Genomic DNA, 26,475 nt, shown 5'->3' on the forward strand with positions numbered 1-26,475 from the left:
CGTAGGCAGATATCCTGCCACACGTCGAATTTCATACCCAAGAGTAAGACAGCCAGCCATTGGAGTAAAGGAAAGGCAAATAGGCAGTGTAGCAGTGGATCCTGTATAATTATATATGGTGGAAACAGGGATAATAAAGTCTCCATCTAAGCCCCCAAATAAGTCTGTGTTATTGGTATATACAGGCACATTAGCGTCATTCCATGAAACAGGACACAAAAGAGGGGGTTCAGGCACATAAGCCCAATAAGTTTTCCCTTCAGTGGGCAATACCTGGAAGCTCAGGAGAGTCAGCATGGCCAGGAACAAATTTTCAGGAGTGAGGGGCTTGCCTTCAGTAGAAAGCATATCTTGAGCGGTAACTGCAAGATGCTTTATTTGACCCCAAGTTGGAAAGGGAGAGTTACGTGTTCCCATGGCTAGGCGGCGAGGGCGCCGACGACGGCGAGGAGCTCCGCGACGAACTCCCGGAGGACTGCTCGAGGGACTGTGCAGATTGAGGTTTCTCACCAGAAATCCGTTCTGCATGCCGGACGAGCCTCTCCGGAATCCACCGAGGTCTGCCATCAGACCCTTCAGGAAAAACACAAACACTCCCTCGTCCCCATATCAGCACAGGGTCAGGTCCATGCCATTGTCCAGTCAGTGGGTCCTTCCACCTTACAAGAGCTTTTGTAGATGCCTCCGGATGCCAAAACCGCTCTGCAGCAGAGCGTCCTGCAACATCCAGGCGCAAAAAAATTCAACACATATAAAGCATGATGCAAATAATTCGCAGGTGTGCGGGGGTAAAGTTCCCCCTTTTTAATTTTTTCAAGTTGATGTTTAATGGTGGAGTGTGCACGTTCAACAATACCTTGACCTTGTGGGTTATAAGGGATGCCAGTGCAATGTGAAATATTAAATTGTGCAAGGAAAAAGTGAAAAGCTTTAGCAACATAAGCTGATGCATTATCTGTCTTGAGTTGCCGGGGGATTCCTAAAGTCTGAAAACAATAGAGTAAGTGAGCTTTAACATCTTTAACAGCCTCTCCAGAGCGTGCAGAGGCTAAAAGAAAACCTGAAAAGGTATCTACACAAACATGGATGTAACTAGATTTACCAAAAGGAAGGTAGTGAGTAACATCCATCTGCCACAAATGTAGGGGCTGCAAGCCTCGAGGATTAACTCCATAATGGGGAACAGGTTGCAGTTGAGGGCAGGTGGAGCAATGCTTTACAATAGCACGAGCAGCTTCACCAGTGATTTTGAACTGCAATCGTAAACTGTGAGCATTTTGATGATGTATGGTATGGGAATTAGCTGCTTGCTGGACAGCATTTTCCGTGAAGAAACAAAGTTTATCAGCAGCTGCATTTCCGGCAGACAACGGTCCAGGCAACAGAGAATGACTCCGGATATGTCCTACAAAATAGGCAGCGGTACGCTGTCGACAACATGATTGTAAAAGTGAAAGTAACTGGTAAAGTTCATCATCAAGCAAGGAAGAAATAGTAGCAGATTCGATATGAGGGCTACTGCGAAAAACCCACTCACTGTCAGTATAGATGTTAGTGGGCTCAGAGGGAAACATTTGTAGGGCCTGGCATACGGCAAAAAGTTCAACTCGCTGCGGAGAAGAATAAGTAGTGGGAAACCGAAAAGGACGGTTGTCAGCGATGACGGCTGCAACACCTGTTTTTGAACCATCAGTGAACAAAAGGTGAGCATGGGCTAATGGTTGATGACAATAATGAAGAGGAAGAACAAATGAAGTACGCTGAAAAAAGGTTAACAATTTATGTTTAGGCTAATGAACTGACAATTGACCAGTAAAATTGCTAAGTGCTATTTGCCAAGAAAGATTGAATTGATAAAGGGAAACAATTTATTGTTGAGTAAAAGGAACAGTGAGGATATCAGGGTCTTTTCCATATATTTGGCGAGACCTTTTGCGGCCAGCCATAATAAGTTGACTCACTAATTCTGCATAAGGCTGGATAGTCTTGTGACGAGTGGAGGGCAGATGTAACCACTCTAAAGGGGCGTGTTGCCAAAACACCGCGTAGGATATAAGTGAGGGGTAAGAATTAACAGAAGCAGAGGTTGAGTGTAATCTATGCGAGAAACATGAGCTTGCTGAATTGCGGACTCTACAAGTTGTAAGGCTAGTTTTGCTTCTGGAGTAAGAGTTCGAGGAGAAGTGGGATCACTGCTTCCTCTTAGAATATTGAACAAGGGTAATAAGTCAGTAGTAGTAACGGACAAAAAGGGTCGAACCCAGTTTATGTCTCCAAGCAATTTTTGAAAATCATTGAGTGTTTGCAATTTGGAGAGGTTAAATTGTATCTTTTGAGGAGAAACAGTGGTTTCTGCAATTTTTTGACCAAGATAAATAAGAGGAAAGGTTTGCTGAATTTTTTCTTCTGCTATTTGCAGACCAAAGGTAGGCAAATGCTGTTGTAAAAATAATAAGGCTTGCCGCAATTCTGCAAAAACTTCTCCTGCAATTAAAATGTCATCCATGTAATGTAAACAATAAATGTGAGGAAACTGAGCCCTAAAAGATTGTAAAGCCATGGCCACATACTTTTGACATAAAGTAGGGCTATTAGCCATGCCTTGAGGCAAAACCTTCCACTGATATCTAGCCATTGGCTGTTGAAAATTAATAGAGGGTAGGCTAAAAGCAAATCGGACTTTATCACTTGAATGGAGAGGAATTGTAAAGAAGCAGTCCTTAAGATCTATAACAAAAGCTGGCCAATTTTTTGGTATAGCTGTAGCAGAGGGAAGGCCAGGTTGCAATGCCCCCATGGGTAACATAGTGGCATTTATGGCTCGCAAATCTTGCAATAGCCTCCACTTTCCAGATTTCTTTTTAATAACAAATATTGGTGTATTCCAAGGACTAGTAGATGGTTCAATATGACCAGCAAGGAGCTGCTCCTGAATTAATTGAGTGGCTGCCAATAATTTCTCCCGAGTTAAAGGCCACTGATCCACCCAAAGAGGTTCATTAGATTTCCACTGAATAGCATCTGCAGTTAAGGGGGCAGCTAGGATCAGTGGCCTTGGGGAAAACCCAAGCCATGTCGATCATTTTTTGGTGTAACTTATACTGGAGCAAGAATGCCAGTGTTATGTTTTCCTAATCCTTGGTTGGGGAGCAGTCCCTGCTGGAGCAACTGTTGAGAAACAATGGGATTGGGACTAAACAAATAAACTCCCATTTGTTGTAACACATCACGTCCCCATAAATTACAAGGTAAGTGGGGTAACACATAGGGTTGAAACTTTCCTGGGTGACCTTCTTGGTCAGTCCAGGTTAATATCTGTGCACTTTGCTGGGGGTTTTGAGACATTCCAATACCTTGTAGGTGAGTTATAGAGGCAGTAAGAGGCCATGAAGCAGGCCAAAATTGTAAACTAAATACAGAAACATCTGCTCCACTATCAATGAAGCCTGAAAAAGTCTTTCCTTCTATTTGAAGTTGCAGGGTAGGCCTCTCGGCATCAACAGTCTGCAGCCAGTAGACATCAGAGGAACCAAAACCATGACTGCCGCGTGCAGTAGAGGAAGCTGTTTGCCCTATTTGAGAAACATAGGGTAAAAGTAAAAGTTGGGCCACATGCTGAGCTTTAGATACAGTGACCACAGCTTGAGAGGTGAAAGCCATAACTTGAAGCTCCCCAGTATAGTCAGAGTCAATTATTCCAGGATAGACAATTAACCCCTTAAAGAGGACACTGCTTCTTCCAATAATTAACCCAACAGTCTCCTTAGGGAGAGGCCCAAACACTCCTGTAGGAATGCGCTGCGGACCCATTTCAGGTGTTAGTACGTAGCTGGAGGTGGCACACAAGTCCAATCCTGCTGACCCTGGGGTGGCTCGTGAAAGGGATTGGAGGGACTTATGGAGGTCACTGGAGGGACTGTCTAAAGGGCCCCTATTGTTTGTCGGGCCCGGGGAGAGGCCCACTTCTGGTTTCCCTGAGGGGAAAGAGGGTTACCTTGAGAATCGGTACGAGACCTACATTCATTCATCCAGTGAAACCCACGTTGACATCGAGGGCACAAGGAAGTAGGTCGAGCCTTAGGTGACTTTCCTGAAACTGCGGGCATGTGGCGGCATTGGTTCTTAAAATGTCCTGGTTTACCACAATTAAAACAAGTTTGATTACCTCTCTTGTTCTGAAGCCGCTTATTTTGGCTCCTACCCTGCACCTGCAAATAAATCTGAGAAACAGGAACTCCTTTCATAGCTGCAGCATAAGCCACACCTTGATTAAAAGCAGGGCCAATTTCAGAACATAAGCGAATATAATCTTCCAAAGTCCCATTTTTCTTATATGGGCGAATAGCGGCTTGACAAGCGCCATTCACATTTTCAAAAGCAAGTTGCTTTACAATAGCAGTACCTGCCTCAGAGTCACTGATCACTCGGCCCACTACTTGTAATAACCGAGAGACAAAGTTCTGATAAGGCTCATCAGGTCCCTGGCGAATTTTTGTAAGTTCCTCTGTGCGTTTGGAGGATGGCAATTTCTTCTAGGCAGAGAGGGCAATATTGGATACTTGATCATAAATCCATCTTTCCCAACCAATTTGATTAGCAGTATCTGAAAAGTTAGCTAAGCCAGTGAGCATTTCATAAGTAACCTGATTACCCGCCAAGTGATTACGGTGAGAAACTTCCTCAGCTTTTTCTAAAAATTCAGTTTTCCACAACAAGTAATCACCCCCGTCTAGGCAGGCTTTTGCTATGCCCTTCCAATCATTAGGAGGTAAAGCATCCTCTGCCAAGGTTTCCACCATGGCTAAAGTAAAGGGTGCTGTAGTTCCATATTGAACTACAGCGGCCTTAAGGTCCTTTAAAGTCTTAAAAGGTAATGGTTCATGGTATTGCTGTTGATCCTGGGGATGAAGTCTAACAGGGAAAGCACGAAATCCTTCAAGAGTTTCCCCCGACATACGAGCTTGATGAAGAGCCCCTTCAAGGGGAGACATAACAGTTACAGGCAAGGTGCTCAATTTTTAAGGAGGCAAGCAAGCATTAGGAGCCCCAGGGGGCTTTTTAATAAAGGTAGCTGCAAAAGCACGTACCAGGGCCTCCTGTTCCTCTTCAGAGGCAGGCATGGGTGTCATTCCCAAGGGTTCAGGCTGTGTACAAATTACAGGAGTCTCCTCGGGGGCCGACGGAGGAGGAGGAGGCAAATCCTCAGGAGGAGATGAAAAAGGCTTGTATGCCTCAGGACACGGGACTAGGCGTTCTTGGACCAGATTAAAAAGCCCAAAGGTGTCTACAGGAATTCTATCAGGGCCATGCAGAGTATAATGCTTCCGCAGGCCTTCCCCCACCTTTGACCATGTATCCATGTTAATAGTGCCTTCCTCAGGGAACCAAGGACATGCCTCTTGTACTGTCTCCAAGAATTTTTCTAACTGCTTAGTTTTTATAGAAGCCCCACGGGCATGCATCATAGATTGCAACACTTGAATGTAAAGAGCTCGTTCCTTAGAACCAGAATGTCCCATTTTTACTCCTAATGTATGACTATGCGCCCTCACCTGTTTATACTCACACAACTTCTGCAGACCTTACCAGAACTAGGCGTTCTTCTCACAGTATTTCTCAGGTCCCTGTTCCGGGAGCCACCTCTTGAGGTCCGGCCGCAGGGGTTATTCAGGGATGCACCGAGAAGTAGTGAGAAGAATGGTGAAAGAAAGACACAGAAAAGCGGGATTAGGAGGGACGGTTCCCTGATAGGGAAGCGCCGACAAGCTCTGGTTTATTCAGTGCTTTTATACATGCCAGGGGTCAAAAGTTCACACAATAACTATTTTTGTCTTCCTTTGCTGCGGCCTCTGCAGTCTGTCTTATGCTAACTATTAACTATGAAAAGCCATTCACAGCGCTTCACTGATCTGGTAAGAACAGGAAGGTACCCATAACAGGATCTTCGGTGGGGTCCTTGCCATGCCACCTACTTCCCTGTCTGCAGGCCTTGCCAATGCATGGGAATGTGAATTTGGCTCCCCACAATATGTGTTGTTCACTAATTTGCTATTACAAGCAAAATTGTAATGACTGACACTTGCTAATATCCTTTTGCAGATGTGTATCTTCAAGGTAAATTCCCAAGAGTAGAACCATTAGAAAAGGATGTGTATTTATAATTTTGAAAGGTATTACCAATTGTCTTCTACAAGGCGTGCACCAATATACATTACTATCAGCAATGTAAGACTTCTTATTTTCCTTTAAAGTTGCCAACAAGGTGTATTTTTAAACTTTGGGATTTTCTGAATCTAAATTGGTAAAAAGTGGCATTTTCATATATTATTAAATTCTATCTCTTATTATGCATGACAATGACTACCTTTCATATGTTTAAGGACCACTTTATGTTTATGTTTGCGTTCCCATCTTTTGCTCTTTTTTCGTTTGTGTGTGTGTGTGTGTGTGTGTGTGTGATTTTCTTACTGATTTTTAGAAACTCACAATTACTATTTTTTGAGACGGAGTTTTTGCTCTTGTTGCGTAGGCTGGAGTGCCGTGGTGTGATCTTGACTCACCACAACCTCTGCCTCCCGGGTTCAAGCGATTCTCTTCCCTCAGCCTCCCAAGTAGCTAGGATTACAGGCATTCGCCACCAGACCTAGCTAATTTTGTATTTTTAGTAGAGATGGGTTTCTTCATGTTGGTCAGGCTGGTCTCGAACTCTCGACTTCAGGTGATCCTCCCGCCTCGGCCTCCCAAAGTGCTGGGATTACAGGCGTGAGCCACTGCATTCAGCCAAAACTTACTTTTTCTATGTCAATTTTGGGGGGATCAATTTGTTATCTTTTGACTTTGCTTATATTTCAGCTTATCTTAAATGGGTTACATTTTCTTCCATTCGTTTTTCTGCTTAGCTTTTAGGCATGTGACTTAGGAGAAAATGTGAGAAACACTATAGTTATGTCAATTATTTTGACAAATCAGTTTTTGGAAAGATATCCACATGTGGTGAGCCTTATAAAAATAATGTGCTGATTTCTGCTACTTTTTTTGGTAGAAATTATATAATATAACTTGAACATTTCTTCTTTTACTGGTGTGAATAAAAGGTACCACCCTCCCTTCCTCACACCCTACATCCTACCCTTTAATGAACCAGTAAACATCAAGGAGCAGCATGATGCTATTTGTTGTACGTGAAGTTAAAATGTGCCCTTGGACTTGAGGTCACCTTGAAATAATGAGTGGCCTGGTCTCAGAAGGCTCCATACCTCTGAAGGGACACTTACCATTGTCATCTTAGCCAAATCACATGTGGTAGCAGAGGAATCTTAGGGCCTCATTTAACAACCCAGGCTCACCTCTGACCTGGGGACATCTAAAAGCCTAATTTTCTAGCCCTTACATGGTTATCAAAATGCTGAGTTCACAGTGTTACTCAGGCACATCAACGAGCTCTTTATTTAACTAGCACTGTCATTGCCCTCAATGTGTGACACAAACTCACATGATTTTGGCCCATACAATGGAAAAATAAGGTTGGTTTTTACTTGAAAATCAATATTAAGTTACTAAAATGATAGCATATCAAGACATGAGTATCTTCCTTCCTTCTTTCTAACTTCTGTTTTCTGTTGCTTTTTTTAAAACAAACCCAACTCAAAATCACCCGCTGTTTCCTAATGATCTCTTTTGGTCAGTATCTCAGTTCCTTTTTGTCTCCTGGTTGTTTTCTCCTTCTTAGGACATATAGGAAAATCTCTTTCTAGAACAAATTGTGTTCCTTTTCGTTACATCCTTGAGAAACTCAGTTTAATGAATCAAAGAAGGTATTTTTAGAGCATCCTACATGTTCTGTTCCCAGGAAGAATGAGTGTACTGGTCAATTTTGATTACACCCTCTGCTTGTAGAAACCTACAGAAGTGGAGACATAGAGAGAAAAATGAGAAGTTTCATTCATTTATGCTGCTTGTTGGAGTTTAAAAGTACTTATTCATGACAGTCTTTATTCATTTATATATGCATTTTTCAACAAATTATTATTAAATACACTTATTTTTATACTTTGAATTTTTGAAAGAAAAGTAGATGGATGATATAATTGTTATTGCCAAAGGAACTGAGGAGGCAAGACAGACAGTGATGCAAATCAATTTCTGGGCAACAGAATGCTGGGGGAAATCTAGGGCCAAAATAATATTGCAATAGCATTTTTCTAGCTTCTTCATCCCCCTTCTTTATATGCAGGTATCTTCAGCATCTTTAAATCGTTCCTAACAAACTTGGGTGAGAAACAGAGCAGTGAGTAAAGTCAGGGTTAGCATGTACAGTATAGTGCCTGTGCATGAATTACGAAAATTTGCCCACTCTGGACAGATGAATTACAAAAAGATAAGTGCATGAAGACCCTTGTCACTCTTAGCTTTTCTATATACTCCCATAAGTCTGCTCAAACATGCCACAGGCTGCATGACACTAGCACCTGGCAAAATTGCCTGCGTATCATAGGTACCTGATAAAAATTTGCATTGACTTTACATTTTCCTTCCTTTGTCCATCCAGCTGTTAATAATATCACTTGTCACAACCCACCACAAATGAGTTGCTGAAGCACCGGGGGTGTCAAGGTTCCCTGACCTACGGAGTCCTCACTGAAGTCAGTGCAGCTTACAAAAGCCACCATAGAGCCCAGCACATTAGAAGCTTGCTGGGAAAATGTTGGGCCACCATGCCCCACACCATGGATGCCAAATCTAGCAATTCACAGAATATCATAGTTGCTTCTCCCTAAACCTCAGGCATTCCCCCATAGGCTGGGCTGCCAGACAATAGAAACAGACACATGGTGGAACTCAAAGTTGCCTCTCCTGTCTATCTTGGGCCTCCATCCATGAGTCGCTTTTATGTGTTTTGCTTCTTTTTTCTCTTAGGAAAAATTTTTCCTGCCAATATATTTCTGGTGCACCATCTCCAAGTGCCCTAGATATGTTCAAACAGGCTTAAAACTCAAAGGGGGATAAAATCAACGACTCCAACTTTGAAGTCACACATTGGTTTAAAAGCCAACTCGCCCACTTACTAGCTTTGATTTCTAAATTAATTCATTTCCCTGCACCTCAGTTTATTCATCAATAAAGAGAAGATAAAAATACCTATTTTAGGGGGCTATTGTGAGAATAAAACAAATATTAACCAAGCACTTCCAACAGTGCCTGGCACATAGTTGATGCAGAAAAACTGGTAGTGACTATTTTTAGTAACACAACATCAGAGCAAGTACATGCAACACTTGTGCTGACAGATAGGTCGTAGTGGTAACATAGCAATGGAAGAAAAAAAGGTTGCAGAAGGGAGCTCAGAAGAGTAAATGTAGTCTTTAAAGGTACTTAGAAAATAGGGTGGTCATTACAGGCAGAGAGTGCCGTTTGAGCAAAAATATAGAGACTACAGAAAAAAACCTTGTTTAGGGAAAGAGTAAGAGGCCAGGTTGTCTGGCGAAGAGCTTCATGTTAAATGCACGAAGAATAACTGCAACGAGTTGGAGAAGTCTGGGGAGTACAATGATTTATTGTCTCTACCGACCTACTCTCCTTAACTTGCAACTTGGACCATTTGATCACCATTAACAGACTTTAGGAATCCCAAATTTTGGCCTAGCACGGCATGACTCACGAAATGGTCTTGGGGTTGCATCCTCAGGCTATCCCATTGTGGTGGTGTGAGCTTGGACTTTGCACATAACCTTTCCCCATTTGTAACGGGGCAATGATGCCAACCTCATAGAATTATTATGAGGATTGGAAAAGATGTATTTGAGGGCCTGGATCACATAGTCTTTGGATCTAAGGTGCAGATCTTGTACCAGTTCTTAGTGTCTCATCCATGATGTGATTTCTGCTGCCACACCAGTGCCATCTGGAAACACAAAGATTAAGGGAAATATCATCATCCTCAGCTTATGCAGCCAAATTTTGTAAATCTTATTATTGATTCTTATCTCCTTTAGAGCTTTCTCCAGTTGTGTGCTAAGAAAGAATTTCATTTTCATTATGAAACCTTTGTGTTTCACATTTGGCTAAGGAGGCATTGTCTTTGGCTTAGCGATCTCTTGATTAAAAGACCCTGGGGTTGTTGGAGCCCTGTCCGAGGAATGGGTGGAGTCAGAGAAGTGCCTTGATTCCAGATACCTTCTCTTAATCTCATGTCAGCAGATTTCCATTGTAGATCCAGAGCCTGTTACAAGAGGATGAAGGATCTGATCCCTGATAAAGGAATGAGGTCCCTATTCTGGAATTCTAGCACAGGCTTTCTGAGTGAAGTCTGTTCAAAGCCCACATTTCCTGAAAAATCAGTCATCACGAGGAACTGATCTGTGAGGACCAGAGAACAGAGTTGCCAGTGTAATTCGATGGAGAGAGGATATTTTTTTTCAACAAATTGCTGGAACAATTTGAGTGTGTAAAAAAAATTATTGCCACAACTACCACAACAAATACAAAAAACACCTCTAACCACAGATACTACCATATATAAAAATGAGCTAGAAATGGGCTAAATGTAAAACAGGATGAATAACAACAGTATGCGTACAAACACACACATGCATATGCAAACAATAATTTATAGTTTTTTTGTTGTTAGGCAGGATGAAAAATACAGATAGATGAAGTATTGGGTAGAGGAATGGGATGCTACGATTTACTCTAGAAAGTTCACCTGATTCATTATTAATAGACCAATGGGAAGCAAGAGCAGTAGCAGAGAAACCAGGAGAGACTATTGAAATAATCCAGTGAAACCTGATTCCTGACGGCGTACCATTAAAAATGGTAAAATGTAGTCAGATTCTGGATGTATTTTGAAATGAAGCTGATAGAATTTTTTTTTTTTTTTTTGAGACAGGGTCTTTCTCTGTCACTCAGGCTAGAGTGCTCTTTTGCTAATATAGCTTGCTGCAGCCTCAACCTCCTGGGCTCAAGCTATCCTCAAACCTGTCTCCTGAAAACAGAAGTATGTATCACTATGCTCAGCTAAGTGTTTTTTTTGTTGTTGTTGTTGTTGTTGTTGGTTTTTTTGTTTTTTTTTAGCAGAGATGGCGTCTTGCCATGTTGCCTGGGCTGGTCTCAAACTCCTGGGCTCAAGTGACCCTCCTGCCCAGGCCTCCCAAAGTGCTGGGATTACAGGCATGAGCCATGACACCAAGCCCGTTTTTTTGACTGATTATGTATTGCGGAACAAAGAACTCAACTATGGATTCCAAGATTTCCTCCTGAGCAACTGGAAGAAAGAAATTCTTTTAACTGGGAGGAGAAAACTGGTGGATAACATGTTTTATAACATGACAGGTTCACAAAATCTATTAGAAAGCCAAGTGGAGATATTTGATAAACAACTGGATATATAAAAGAGTCTGAAATTTAGAAGCGAGATACAAGAAGGGGATGTAAATTTTGGATTCATCAGCAGCTATGTGGTGTTTAAAGCCATGGAACTAAGTATCACCTTGTGAATAGATATAAATGAAGTTGAGACAGCTGAAGACTGAGCACTGGAGCACTCAACACATCAAGGGTTAGGAAGATGAGCAGGAATCAACAAAGAGTGAGAAGGAGTAGCTCATGAGAGAAAGAGGGTAGCAAATAGTGGAGTCCTAAGAGACCAATGAAAAATCGTTGCAAGGGAAAAGCAACCTGGCTCAAATTACACAGGGAAGTCAAGTAAGAGGACAAAGTAGAATCGACCATTGGGTTTACTGCCATGGTATTCATCAGTAAGCTTAGAAAGAATAAGTCTGGTAGATTGAAAGTGGCTTGATCAGACTTTGTTCAAGGATTGCGAGGGGAAGTAGAAACCATTAGTAGAGATTAAGCAATTGCTATAAAGTGGAACATAAGGCCGGGTGCGGTGGCTCACACCTATAATCACAACACTTTGGGAGGCCAAGATGGATGGATCACTTGAGGTCAGGAGTTCGAGCCTGGGCTGGCCAACATGGCAAAACCCCATCACTACTAAAAATACTAAAAGTATTAGCCTGGTGTGGTAGCAACATGCCTGCAATCCCAGCTACTCTGGAGGCTGAGGCAGGAGAATTGCTTGAATCAGGGAGGTGGAGGTTGCAGTGAGCTGAGATCATGCTACTGCACTCCAGCCTGGGCAACAGAGTAAGACTCTGTGTCAAAAAAAAAAAAAAAAAAGAAAAAAGGAAGGCGGAGATGGAAGTGAGTTCAAGCAAGTTTTAATTTGTTTTTAAGTGGGAAGTATACATTTTTGTTTGCTGTTAGAATGATCCAATAGGGAGGTGAAAGCTGAGGAGCAGGAGGGAACAGGAACAACTCCAGAGCAATGTCTTTGAGTAGGAGAAAAGGACTTCCTTCTCCTGCAATATCTTTTTGTGCAAGAATTGGTCAGAGGTAGAAAGAGGCAAAACGTCTCTTATATCAGAAGGGAAAGCGGAGTGTATGGACACAGGAGCAGGGAGGTGGATAGATTTAAGAGTGAAGCACATAGAGGTTTATGATTGCCCCTATATTCTCAGTAAATAAGGCAATCAGCTGAGTGTGGAGAGAGGTGAGAAGTTATTAGAGGTCTGAGATTAAATCATCATCTGGGAGAGTGAGGCCTGCTTGGACTAGGGAAATGTAGGAGGACTGCTGGACAGCTGTAAGGGATCCATGGAGTGAGGCGGTAAAGTGAGGGGCAGCAGGGCTGTGTGTGCATGGGTGTGTTACCTATCACATTCTGCTGCTCAGATGCAGTTATGGAGTTAAGTGGTGATTTGGATATATTCAGGGTTTATGTTTTGCCCTGAAGAGCTCAGTTGAGGGTGAGAGAAGCACAGCTCTTTAGAGTTTTGGCACTGGAGTAATAATAACCTTGGGCCTTGAAATCTAAGGTGAGTACGGATCAAAGTGAGGCTAAGAAAGGAAACAAGGGATGGATAGATGAATGTATTGGAGGTCCTGGGGTAGTTGAGGAGCTGTTGGACTGAGAGCACTAGACTGATTAAAGTAGAAAGATTGCATGTGGTAGCCAAAGAAGGGAGAAGTTGAAATTGAGTTTATGAGTTATTAGTAATGGCCTGATATAGTACAGCACATGACTGAATTTTTCTGTGTAAATGTAGATTTAGAAGGCAAGGCCATGGGAGCAAGGAGGTAAAGGCAGTGAGGAGCCAGAATATTGGATGCATCATCCAGATGTTTCAACTATCTATTGTTGCAAAGCAAACTCCTAAAAACTTAGGGAGGGGGGAGGGATAGCATTTGGAGATATACCTAATGTTAAATGACGAGTTACTGGGTGCAGCACACCAACATGGCCCATGTATACATATGTAACTAACCTGCGCGTTGTGCACATTATATGTAACTAACCTGCGCGTTGTGCACATGTACCCTAAAACTTGAAGTTTAATAAAAAATAACAACAACAAGTTATTAGTATGTCTGATAGTACTGTGAGTTGGCTGGGCTTGGCTGGGCAGAGCGTCTCTCATGTGGTTGCATCCAGATGCCAGCTCGAGCTGCAGTCTTCTGAACCCTCAACTGGCCGGAGGTCCAAGATGCCTCACTCACATGGCTGACAGTCGAGACTGGTTGTTGGCTGGGACCTGAGAGAACCACCATATGCTCTTTTCATGTGGCTTCGACTTCCCACATCATGAATGCTGAGTTCCAAACGGAAGTTTCCCAAGAGTGAGTGCCCCAAGGAGCCAAAAGCAGAAGCTGCCAAGCCAGTTAAGGGCTGCACCCCACACTGGTCCAGGGTCATTTTAGTTCTATTCTACTAGTAGAAGCAATCTTAGGGCCCACACAAGTTCAAAGGAGTAGGGAGACTAGAAAAGTGGAGTGACTAAATTCCAACTCTTAAGAGGGATGTCAAGGCAACATTGCAGTGGAACATATAGAATGGGAGGTAGTGTTGTGGCTGCCACTGGAAAATAAAATACGTCATCTCAGAGATACTGAAATCAGTAATAATAATGACAGAACTAGTGTAGAAGGGAGAGAGAGTGAACCAGGTTCTAAAATAATGATTAGGGAAAAAATTCAGAGCTCTACAGATGTCTGTAACTAGGAAGAATAGATGGCAATAAGCTTGTCGACATGAGCAAGACAAGGGCTTAAGGGAGGAGAACGGGACAATGGTGGGCATGTCTTAGGAAAAGGTGCTTTCACCCCATCCCTGTTTTAGCTAGTCCTCAATTTGGTACAGTGTGTGGGGCCCATCTCCAGAGTTGAGTCCCACCTCCTACTTCATCTTGAGAACACCTCTTTCCTTTAGCCCTCTCAAATGTGGATATTTTCTTTCCTCCTGTGTTACTTGGCCTGGGAGTGAGGAAGGTAGCCTTTTTATTCCTCTCTGCAACTTTTCCACCATTGTCCCGTTCTCCTCCGCTAAGCCCATGGTTCCATTTTGCATCTGGTTTCTTTCATATAGCTAAAGGTTTTCAGGGCTCATCATGTTGTATCATATATCTGCTGCTTGTTCTTTTTTCTTCTGAATAATATTTTATTATATGAATTTGTCACATTTTGCTTATCTCTTTCACAAGTTCATGGACATCTGGGTTGTCCACTTTGGGACTAATCTGATTAATGCTGCTATAAACCTTTGTGTGCAAATCTTTGTGGATCTATGTTTTCATTTCTCTTGGGTATATACCTAGGAGTGGGATTGCTAGGTCATATGGGTTAAACTCTATGCTTAACTTTGGAAATACTACCAAATTGTTCTCCATAGTGGCTGTGCCATTTTACATTCCCGTCAGCCACTTACACAGGTTCACACTTCTCCACATCCTCAGCAACATTTGCAATTGTCTATCTTGTTGATCATATCAACAGGCATTGATGGGCAGTGGCCAAGGGTAAACTGGGGAGCCCCCTCCTGTCAGGGGAGACTCAAACTCCAGAAGCCCCAATAGCTAATTGACAATAAAAGTTTGGATCAGGGATGGGCATGGTGGCTCATGCCTGTAATTCTCAGCACTTTGGGAGGCCGAGGAGGGCGGACACTTCAGGCCAGGAACTCAAGACCAGCCTGGGCAACATGGCAAAACCCCATCTCTACAAAAAATACAAAAATTAGCTGGGTGCAGTGATATGTACTTGTAGTACCATCTACTTGGGAGGCTGAGGCGAGAGAATCACTTGAGCCTGGGAGGTGGAGGTGCAGTGAGCCATGATCGCGCCATTGCACTCCAGCCTGGAAGTTTGGGTCAGTGGCCATTGAAATAATTGTTTTTTCGGCTAAATTCTTCCTGACTGTACTAACAAGCAATCCCTTCTTAGCTGCATAAATGGACTAGATGCTATTAATTATCAAGGCAACCCATTGCAAAGTTCTAAAAAATGTACCCCCCCATCCCAAATAGTTCATTTTATTGCACAAATGCTACTTGTGTTACAGCTAACAATGTGGCTTCAGAAATAGAGATGATGTATACTATAAAATGGCCAAAGACACTTTATATTAGTCTAACATTTTGCTTGCGAAAAAGCATATTGTAGGCAAGAATAGTCCTGTGTATTTTATGCAGGCAAAATTCTGTATCATTTTCTTCTATAGTCAGTTTAAAGGATATGTAAGGCTTTCTTTAGCTTTATACAAACATAAATGTTAAAAATATCTATAATGTGCACTATAATTCTCAGAAGCTCTTTGGTTTACTAAGTACAGTGGTTACTTAGTCAAAACATGCTGAGTGAATCTGACCTAAGAATAAATTTACTTTAAAAATGATACAAAATAATGACTTAGTGTGGTAATAAAATGTTGTCGATTTTATTAAAAGCTGATTCCATTTCTTCACACAGTTAAGTACGTTTCTTTCTTGTTTTGTTAAAGCCCATTTCATAAGAGTAAGTTGGCTCTGTGAGACCATCACTGATAAAGACACATACAAAGTTAGCACCACACGTTTATAAATGCAGATAGCCACAATGACCTTTCCAATATGTACAAGCTTCGTTTACACATCCACACATGTATTTACAGCTAATAAATAAAATGTAAAGCCAAAGCATCCTTGATATATATAGCAAAGTTTTTCAGAGCCAGAGTTCCCAGTGCTATGTGCTGCTTTAGTGAATCTTTTAAGTTAATGCACCCTGGGTCATAACCCAAATCCAGAAATTTAATGAATTAATAAAGGGGATGGCAACAACAAATCATACATCATTTTATTTTTAGAGAGAATTCATTCCAAGCCTGATGATGTTAATCACAACACTGGTCTTGCTATTTATAGGCACGATCATCTCTCTCAGAGAAAGGGTCAAAGTTCTGGCACATCAGGAACAATTTCTACAACATGTTCCAATACATTCCTTGATCGACTGTTTTCCCTTCCGAATTATGCTGAAGGACAACACACATGCAGAGCTTTCTAGTATGTGTTCAGATATCACACACTTTCACAGTCGGGTTCCCAGCTATGGCCTCTGAGACATTTGACATCTTTTTCATTTCATATTTATACATAGAAGAGCATTCTGAAAAATAGGAGATCTAGTTTATAAATAATTGTTCATTCACTCTTGATTAGTTGTTAAAAACAACAAATAGCAACCCTCATGGTACTCCATGTGGCTCGTTGCACGCGATGGTTTACAAGCACTGCTTAGGAATCCACCCCAGGAACTTCTCCACCCTTTTACTTAGTAAAAACGGTCCGTATCTGAAATCTATAGAAGCTCACACAATGCAAAATTTGGACTCAAACTTATCGTTTCAAGTGAAAGCCAGGAACAAAAGAGACGCACTGGAAGTACAACTGAAGCACGACCGAGGTAAGCCTAAAACTGAATAGTAACTGTCAGATATTGAATGATTTTAAATTGATGAAAATCATTTGGAGAATCTAATAATAAAATTATGGTATCATTTTTTTCTGCACCATTCAAATTATATGTCAGCTGAGGATTACAGGCTCATTTTCAACACCTACCCAGAGAACATTATTATAATATAATCTTGAGACAAAGAAAAAAGAAGGGGGAGAGAGGGATTAAGCAATAAACGATACAGCCTATTAAAAATTAATTGATCTAGATTTTATATCTCCTTGAATTTGTAACTTTGTCATCATGCAAGCAACGGTAGGGACTGTGTAAAGGCTCTGTGTTTATCAGACCCTTTCTTTGTCCCTCTCCAAGTCACATGTTCCTGGATGACTTCTGGACCACATTCCAATAGCAAGAGGGAATCATTCTAAAACATCATGCATACTGCTAGGTAGATGAGTCAGATTCATGCTGTGGAAAAGCATTTTCTGTATTCTTGGAGACTTGGAGTAAACTTTGAGAAGGCCTCAGTCTGAAAGATTCAGAATTCCAATTAAAATAGGAGGTTCTAACCAATTATAGGCGATGGCCCAATACGCCACATGAAGGAGCCTTATTTTACTCTGCGCCCAAACAATTATTTCTTTCTCAAAGGACAAAACAGCGCTTTTCATGATTCACTGTCTTTTAACGCTGGAGGATGTGCTATTTGGCCACTATACCCCACAAATTGAGTTAGTCACTTTTTAGTGCTTGAGACTGTCTCCTAAAATAACTAACAAGGATAGGGCTGGGATTAATATTCAGGAAAATCCACTTTTGAAACACCCCAAATACTGCGTATGTTTTGTAAAAGTTACTTCCTTCACTTCATTCTTCACAGAATTCATGTGCCGTTCTTTGTTCTGTAGATCCGCCCAGTTTCTGAGAAAAAGCACAGGAAAAAGGGCAATTTATTATCTTCTGAGTGTTTTACAATCCCCGCCCATCCCCCACTGGTTTTAGGATGGAAAAAGCCTTCAAATGGAATTTCAGAACAAAGGTTGTGAGAATAAACCCAGGGGAGATGTGTATAATGGATCAGAGAATGGCAGCTTCATAGGAATGGAAGACACTGGAGAAACTATTTAGCCCCGTCCCAATAAGGTGCATCATTTTTGGAGGACTGGGACAAATGGCTTCTAAATTTAGAGGATTTCTTATTCTAAAATGTATCAAGTGAAAAGCCTGTTCCATTTCATTTCTTGTGACGTGAGGTTTCTGAGGAGTTAGCAGAAGGTGTGAGAAAGAGAATCTTTGATTTGATTGATTTTAATTACAGAAGAAAGAAACTGTGGAAGATTATTAGTCTAATTTATAATTACCTCCTAGATAAAGTTCAGGTACATTTTTAAAAATGAATCTGGCTGGGCGCCGTGGCTCATGCCTGTAATCCCAGCACATTGGGAGGCTGAGACAGGCACATCGCCTGAGGTTAGGAGTTCGATGACCAGCCTGGCCAATATGGTGAAACTCCATCTCTACTAAAAACAGAAAAATTAGCTGGGCATGATAGCGGGCACCTGTAATCCCAGCTACTTGGGAGGCTGAGGCACAAGAATCACTTGAACCCGGGAGGCAGAGTTGCATTGAACCGAGATCACGCCACCACATTCTAGCCTGGGCAACAGAACGAGACTGTCTCAAAAATAAATAAATAAAAGTAAAAAATAAAAATAAAATGCATCTGAACATTCTCTGTCTAAATAACTGTCCTTTCGGTATCCTATACTCAGACAAGGAATGCTTCATTAGGCTATCTCAGATAAAGTCTTGTAACTTATATAAATAATATGACTGGACGTGCTTTACAAGCAGCTAGAGTTATTTACTAATTTAATGAGGTTTTATTTTTACATTCACATGTAGATTTAAAGTTGTAGATGCTCTGGGAGAATATGCATGCTATTTATGTGTAATACAAATGCACATATAAAACTTCATCTAGGGCTGGGTGTGGTGACTCACGCCTATAATCCCAGCACTTTGGGAGGCCGAGGTGGGTGGATAACCTGAGGTAAGGAGTTCAAGACCAGCCTGACCAACATGGTGAAACCCTGTCTCTTCTAAAAATACAAAATTAGCTAGGCATGGTGGCAGACACCTGTAATCCCAGCTACTTGGGAGGCTGAGGCAGGAGAATCACTTGAACCCAGGAGGTGGAGGTTGCAGTGAGCTGAGATCTAGCCACTACACTCCAGCCTGGGCAGCAAGAGCGAAACTCCATCTCAAGAAAAAAAACAAAACAAACAAACAAAAAAAACTTCATCTAAAAGCCTCTTTTTAAGAATTGAAGAAAGTATGATATTGCCTCAGATTTGTGATGACGAAAAACAACGTAATAACCTCTTAGAAGAAAAGTCTTCAGTTAGATAAGAATTGTGTTATTTTGCCTGGCTCAATACCACTAACTATTCTCCATTTTGAGTTTATCTTGAATGCTCTTACATTAATGCTTTTGATTGAGGTGGTCTCATCTAGTCATTCAGAGTATATACACCATAACTGTATTTTTGTAAAAGACGAAAAACATATAAATATTATGTATATATAAAGTACGAAAGAATATAAATAAAAATGTTAACTGGGGTTGTCTCTGAGTGATATGGTCACAGTGATTTTATTTTATTTTTGCTCATTTTTCCTAATGTATTTATAGTAAACATGTATAAAATCTATTATAAAGTAGAATTTAAAAATATTAAAGATGTCACACAAAGGGTCTTTAATATACTTTTCCTAATAGGCCTTTTTTTTTTTTTTGAGACAGAGTCTTTCTCTGTTGCCCAGGCTGGAATACAGCGGCGTGATCTCATCTCACTGCAACCTCTGCCTCCCCGGTTCAAGCAATTCTCTCGCCTCAGCCTGCTGAGTAACTGGGATTACAGGCATGTGCCACCACACCCAGCTAATTTTTTATATTTTTAGTAGAGAGGTGGTTTCGCCATGTTGGCCAGGCTGGTCTCGAACTCCTGACCTCAGGTGATCCGCCTGCCTCAGCCTCCCAAAGTGCTGGGATTGTAGGCATGAAGGCAACTCTTATTCTATACTTTTGTCTCAAATGCAAACTAGGAAAAGAGAACAAACCAAAAGCAATTGCTTTTCCTATTTCCAGATGACACTGTGTCCAGCCTTTCCTATCATTTCTTGTGTCACTGGCTTGTATGACAGGATCTAATATTTCTCCCCTTTGTTCCTGTAACCCATTAGCACTTGCTGTCTGGCAGGGGATGTGTGGAGGGTTGAAAATGGCATATTCCTGGAATTCAGAACAGGAGTGGTGAAGGTCACATGCTTAGTGTCCTCTTAGTACTGACGCTCTGGAAAGATGCAGCTAACAGCTGCCACATGGATTAGCCCTAAAGGTCAGGTAGGAAAGAGGCACAGAGTTGTTTGGAGATAGAAAAGAGAACAGTTTCCTATAACTCTCATTCTGTTTGCTTGGCAGCTTTGAGGGTTTTGAGATGAGTGCTTGGGGCAGCCCTGTTGGCTGTGTGTCCCAGAGTGTGCTGGCACTTGGAGAATCAAGAACTATGTGGCTGCAGGTGATGCAATGAGACCTTTTTACTTCCCTGAATACATCCTGGGAAGAGCTACACCCACAGCCAGAATGGCAACTACTAAACTTGTGTTACATGCTCTGCAGATGGCATCTGCAAAGTCAGCAGAGACGCAGTAGAGAAAAAAGCAGAAGTGAAGATTTAGGGGTAGTTCAAGGAGTAAAATAAAACCTAAAATGTGTGCCTGGGATGAAGGCCAGGGCTGGGAGAAACAACAGGAGAAAGAAAAAAGAGGAAGTATTGCAAAAAGCAACAGACCCATTTGACATGTATGCAGAAGGACTAAGAAAGACTGATTGAATGCTTTGATCACATGAGTCGGGGCAAGCTGCTGGTGACGGAGTGAAGAGGAATGCATGAAGCTGCCTCCCTTAGGGTGCAAGCTCAGGATGCCCAGACAGCTTTAGTCCAGAATGCTCACCAGCCTGACTTCTTATTCAGAGACTTGTCATGGCATTTCACAAATACCGCAGGTGTCTTTCCTTTCTGCAAATGGGACACTTTCTCCCTAGAACAGAAGATCACCCTGTGGAAGAAAATGGATGTGAATATGCCATGTAGAACAATCAAAAGCACTGTTCACAAAGGTACATTTCTGTCAGGACTGTTTAAATACTACATGATTGTGCCGGGTAATTGTTTTGATATTGCCAATAATTAACTGTCACACTCAGGCCACATCAGAATCAGAGGGTAATTTGAGAGCCTAATCCAGTGTTCAGCAAACAAGCTAGTTAATTTAGATAGACAGGCATGCAGACAGCCTAGAGCAGTCTTATATTACTGGGCTTTCACCAAGAGATGATAAAAGATCAACTCTGCCATCTCTTAGCATCTGCATTAAGGAATTAGGGCATCTGCCTTCAACTGGACCTTGCTAGTGTAAAAAAGATTCTTTATAACATTTCCATCCCGAAGATCTTTTTTCTTTTCTTTTTTTTTTTTTTTTGGTGATACAAGCAAATGACTAAAGAGAAATAATTTGTCAATCCTAACTTAAAGAGTTTTTTTTAATTAACAATAACAGCACACTATATTTTGCAAAATCCCAGCACATTTAGTATAAAAACTTTAAATCCTATAGCATTCTCTGTGTAATTCATTTTATGGGTACACGTGGGTGGGGTTGTGGAGACAGGTTGAGATTATCTTGGAATGTCATCCTTCTTGAAGAGGTTGGCTTGAATCTTTGATTGTCCAAGTAACATCTTGGAGGTTTGTTCTCCAACTATTTTGTGCTTGCAAGAAACAGTGCCAAATGAGAAGCTGAGATTCCTGACTTCTAATCCCAGCTCTCACTGAATAACTGTGAGCAATTCAGGGCTTATATTTTCCTTACATGAAATACAAAAATACTGTCACTTCCCCAAAAAATAAAATAATAAGAAAATAAAAGAAGACTCCTAAAGAAAGTCTACATTATATAGTAATAAATACCAGGTTTCCTAAAGCTCTTCCTGAATCGTGAAGACCCCTGAAATATAATCCCTAGGTCATGACATCAGGTGGGGGTCTAAAGCGAAGGAAGAAAAATACATTTAATTACTTTTTCTGAGTCTCTCCTGCTTTTACTCTGATCTTCTGAATGGCAAAGCCGGGACTGCTCCACCAGTCTGACCAGCTGAAATATGAATCGCTCTTCCATTTGAGCTTCAACATGAGTAGTTCTCCAATATCTACCTCTGTGTAAATTAGGAAGGAGTATGTCTTATTTGTGGAAACTTCAGGCCTAAACGAAAAAGCAATAAATTCGGTTAGTTATAGAGATCAGCTCTCCCTGCCCCCACTTTTTTTTCTCCTCTCCAAATATAAATAGCTTTATTGTTTAGGGAATATTTTAAAAATGCAAAAAATGCCCAACAAAATACTCAAAATGAAGGTCGATGGCATTTAGTATATTTTAAATTATATCCACATTCCAGCATTTATCCTAATGACATGAACTATTTAATACAATTCTAAAAGAAAATCCTGAAGTCAATCATTCAGAAATATAATTTTCATTTTCATGTATTCCTTTTCAATTTGTATTGATACTTGAACATTATTTAGCTACAATCATAGCGCACATACGATTCTCTATTCTTTATTCTCTTTATATTTTATGTTCCATTTTTTACCATGTTTTCCTGGGTTTCCTAGAATTATAGTTTTTAAAGGCTGGATCGATTTTAATGACTTGATAAACCACAATTCATTTAACCACCGACTCAATGTTGGATACTGGGTTTCTAATTTATGCTAGTATAGGTACCACTGTAATTGATGTTTTAAAAAATGTTTGTTGACTATTTCTTTAGGATAAATATTAGAAAAAAATCACTCCCTTCTATGTAATAATATTTTATAGCTATGGAAAGTTATTAAAATACTACCTTCCACACCTGGAGGGTTCTAGCCATGAACGATGCACGGTAGGTTCGCATGTGCTGCTTCACTACCTTGTCTGCACTGGCTATTTTTAAAGATTTGTTCATCTAGTAATTGTAAAAGTATCAAGTTGCCTTAATTTTGTATTTCTTTGATTACTAGTAAAGGGTAGGCTGGGCATGGTGGCTCACACCTGTAATCCCAGCACTTTGGGAGGCCAAGGTGGGTGGATCACCTGAGATCAGGAATTCGAGACCAGCTTGGCCAACATGGTGAAACCCTGTCTCTACTAAAAATACAAAAATTAGCTGGGCGTGGTGGTGGGCACCTGTAGTCCCAGTTACTTGGGAGGCTGAGGCAAAAGAATTGCTTGAACTCAGGAGGTGGAGGCTGTAGTGAGCTGAGATCGCACCAGCCTGGGCAATAGAGAGAGACTCCATCTCAAAAAAAAAAAAAAAAAAAAAAAAAAAAAAAAAAGGGCTAACACTTTGTCATGGACTTCTTACTACTTATATTTTCTATACGTATTATATGTACATCTATAGAGTGGTTTCCTGTTACTATTGCTCATTTTCTTTAATGTCAAACCTTTTGAGATAGTTTAATTGTATTGTTTAACAGCAGCTTTATAAAAGAAAGAGACAGATATAAGATGATAAATTAAAAAATATAACTAGTAAGTGAAAATAAAATGGCCAATTTGAAGCATTTTTTTCTCAATATGAAATACAGGAAAGACCTCAATTTTGAAATTCTGATTTTTTTAGCTAGAGACTTGTTTTCTAGGCATCCGTCTCTACTTCTGCTGCTCAGACCAAGGGTTATGGCAGGGGAGGGAGCAGTGCTATGATGACCGCCCTCCTGTGCTACTCACAGAGTGAATGGGATGTTCTCGCTCTCGGCCACGGTGCCATACAGAGAAATCTCAAAGGCCTGGTTGGTATGGGTTTCACTCTCAGTCCCAGAAAAATGAATCTTTACTTGGTAATGGAAGACTGTCAGGGAGGAAATTGGAACATGCTGATCAATCTTTATGAAAATATCACAACCCCAAACAGGCAATTCAGAACCACAGAAAGTATCTCACTAGCACTCAAACTGGAAGTGCACACACATGGAACCACTGGTGTGGCTTTGAAAGACTTCACCTTGCACAGTGTTCATACCTAGAAAATGCAGACCTTGAATTCTACTCCCTTTCAGAAAAGTGTGGTTATATGCATAGGAAAAACCCAAATGTGTCTGAATTGCCAAGCAGCATTAGGAAGTAGCCATCTTTGATGGGGTGCTAGGGAGATCAAATCAGAAGGCCAAAACACTCATGATGCTTTCTCCATGAACTCCGCCATCCTTGGCTATCTTGTCCCTTAGCATCTGGAGCAAGCACATTCGGCATTTTCTTCTGTGTCAGTATATGTCACTGTGTTTGTTTCATGAGTAGGTCTGTCCTCCCACCCTGACTGTAAGCAGGCTTCCGGTCAGAGGATCATGCCCACGCTCTTAATTCCCCTACCATCTAGCGCAGAGTAGGTGTCTAGTAGACGCACCATAGAACTTATTTCTTTGATTTTTCCATTCCGTGATGGGCACACCAAAATCTCACAAATCACTATTAAAGAACTTAGTCATGTAACCAAACATGACTTGTTCCCCAATAGCTTATGGAAATAAAAAAAAAATTTTTTTAAAGAACTTATTTCATTGAGCCGTCAGTGAGGCCACAAGGACTGCCTTGTAAAGCCAGCTTCTAAAGTATTCTATACTAGGGACAGCCTCTGGAAGCAGATACTTGAACTTCTGTATCTCCTCCCTGCCTCTCCTCTGGTCTCTACCAAAAACCCTGAGCAAATGAGCCTGGGGAGAGGTTAAAAGGAAATGCAGCAGGACGAAAATACAACCACGATGATGGGGGGAAAAAAGAGTTCTTGGAGGCCAGACATGGTGGCTGATGCCTGTAATCCCAGCACTTTGGGAGGCTGAGGTGGGTGAATCACCTGAGGTCAGGAGTTTGAGACTAGCTTGGCCAACATGGTGAAACCCTGTTTCTACTAAGAAAAATACAAAAATTAGTTGGGTATGGTGGCGGGTGCCTGTAATCCCAGCTACTCGGGAGGCTGAGGCAGGAGAATTGCTTGAACCAGAAGGCAGAGCTTGCAGTGAGCTAAGATTGTGCCGCTGCACTCCAGCCTGGGTAACAGAGCGAGACTCTGTCTCAAAAAAAAAAAAAAAAAAAAAGAGTTCTTGGAATGTTTTTTCTTCTATATCCCACTATCTTTGGTCAGATTTTTTTCTTTTTGTGTTACTGTCTATTAAATGTACTTTCTCTTAAGCTGAGACACAGATCTCTTAAGACTGATGGTTTAGACTATAGCAGACCATATTTTTACGCTGCTTTAGACTCTTGTCCAGGTGAAAAAATTTTCAATAAATGTTGTGAACTTCTGATAACAATCTCTATTTTATTCAGATACATCTCTTTTTATAATTAAAAAGTAGTCAGATACTAAGCAGAAACAGAAGAACAACAACAAAACCCCACAGCTACTAAAAGATAAAGAGACACTGAATTGAGAATTAAACAAAACCCTTGCAGGCAGCAGGACAGGCGAGAGCTGAAGAAGCTGGGAGTGGTGAGGTGCCCCCAGGGGACACTGACAGAGCCTTGAACCCACTGGTGCAGGAGGCAGGGATGAGTGAAGCCTGTCTGTGTCTTCAAGATTATGGTCCCACGGTCCCCTCTTTACCTCATACACATTGCCTGATTCTGAAGAGTTAAGGTTTCCTTGAAGCACAGGTGCCCCAACCTCTATACCACGAAAGACACCTCTACAGATTCTAAAATCACCTTACACGTGAGTGCCGTATGTTTTACTTGGGGCCACTGTTCTGTAATATCATCCCTTCCCTCAGGTTTCCACCTGGATTCCACAAAAACCACCCTTCCTGAAGTTGGTTCCTCTCACCAGATTAGGTCTGGCTCTAAACAAGAGGCTAGGCTTGAAATTCAAATGTGAAACAAACTCCTGGCAAAATGGCAATATCTTAGAAGGTGTGAGATATTCTTGCCTTCCAGAAATAGTTGCATTTAAAAAGACAGATAAGGCCAAAGAGGGCAGATCACCTGAGGTCGGCAGTTCGAGACCAGCCTGGTCAACTTGGTGAAACCCCCTCTCTACTAAAAATACAAAAATTAGCTGGGCATGGTGGTGCATGCCTGTAATCCCAGCTACTCCGGAGGCTGAGGCAGGGGAATCATCTGAACCCGGGAGGCGGAGGTTGTGGTGAGCCAAGATCGTGCCCCTCTACTCCAGCCTAGGAGAAAGCTAGATTTCATCTCAAATTAAGTAAATAAATTAATAAATAAATAAGACAGATGGTCCTTGCCTTTATGTAAGTCGTGAACTTTCTGTAAAGGGCCAGGGAGTAAATATTTTAGGCTCTGTGGGCTATCAACTCTGTTATGGTGGCATGAAACCAGCCTTTGACAATATGGTAATGAATGTGTGTGGTTGTGTCCTAATAAAACTTTGCATGAGCACATAGGGGGGAACAACAGACACTGGGGCCTCCCAGAGGGTGGGAGGAGGGAGAGCTTCAGGAAAAATAACTAATGGGTACTAAGCTTAATACCTGGGTGATGGAATAATCTGGACAACAAACTCCCATGTCACAGGTTTACCTATTTAGCAAAACTACATATGTACCCCTGAACTTAAAAGTTAAAAAAAAC

At 41.4% G+C, this 26,475-nt stretch overlaps 1 protein-coding gene across 1 annotated transcript in view; it reads right to left on the bottom strand.

Annotated features, from left to right (window-relative positions):
• Positions 1–15,753: 15,753 nt before the first annotated feature.
• The window catches only part of LPL (lipoprotein lipase), a 28,642-nt gene continuing 17,920 nt past the window's right edge, over positions 15,754–26,475 (bottom strand). Inside the window, exons 7-10 of the mRNA XM_032162322.2 lie at positions 23,620–23,740; positions 21,922–22,104; positions 20,797–20,901; positions 15,754–17,700 (exon numbers count right to left, since the gene is read on the bottom strand). Of these exons, the coding sequence (XP_032018213.1) occupies position 17,700; positions 20,797–20,901; positions 21,922–22,104; positions 23,620–23,740 (410 nt within the window). The 3' untranslated portion in view covers positions 15,754–17,699. The remainder of the gene's footprint in view (positions 17,701–20,796; positions 20,902–21,921; positions 22,105–23,619; positions 23,741–26,475) is intronic.

The sequence above is a fragment of the Hylobates moloch genome, unplaced genomic scaffold (genome assembly GCF_009828535.3).
Source record: "Hylobates moloch isolate HMO894 unplaced genomic scaffold, HMol_V3 SCAFFOLD_8, whole genome shotgun sequence".
Taxonomy (NCBI): Eukaryota; Metazoa; Chordata; class Mammalia; order Primates; family Hylobatidae; genus Hylobates; species Hylobates moloch.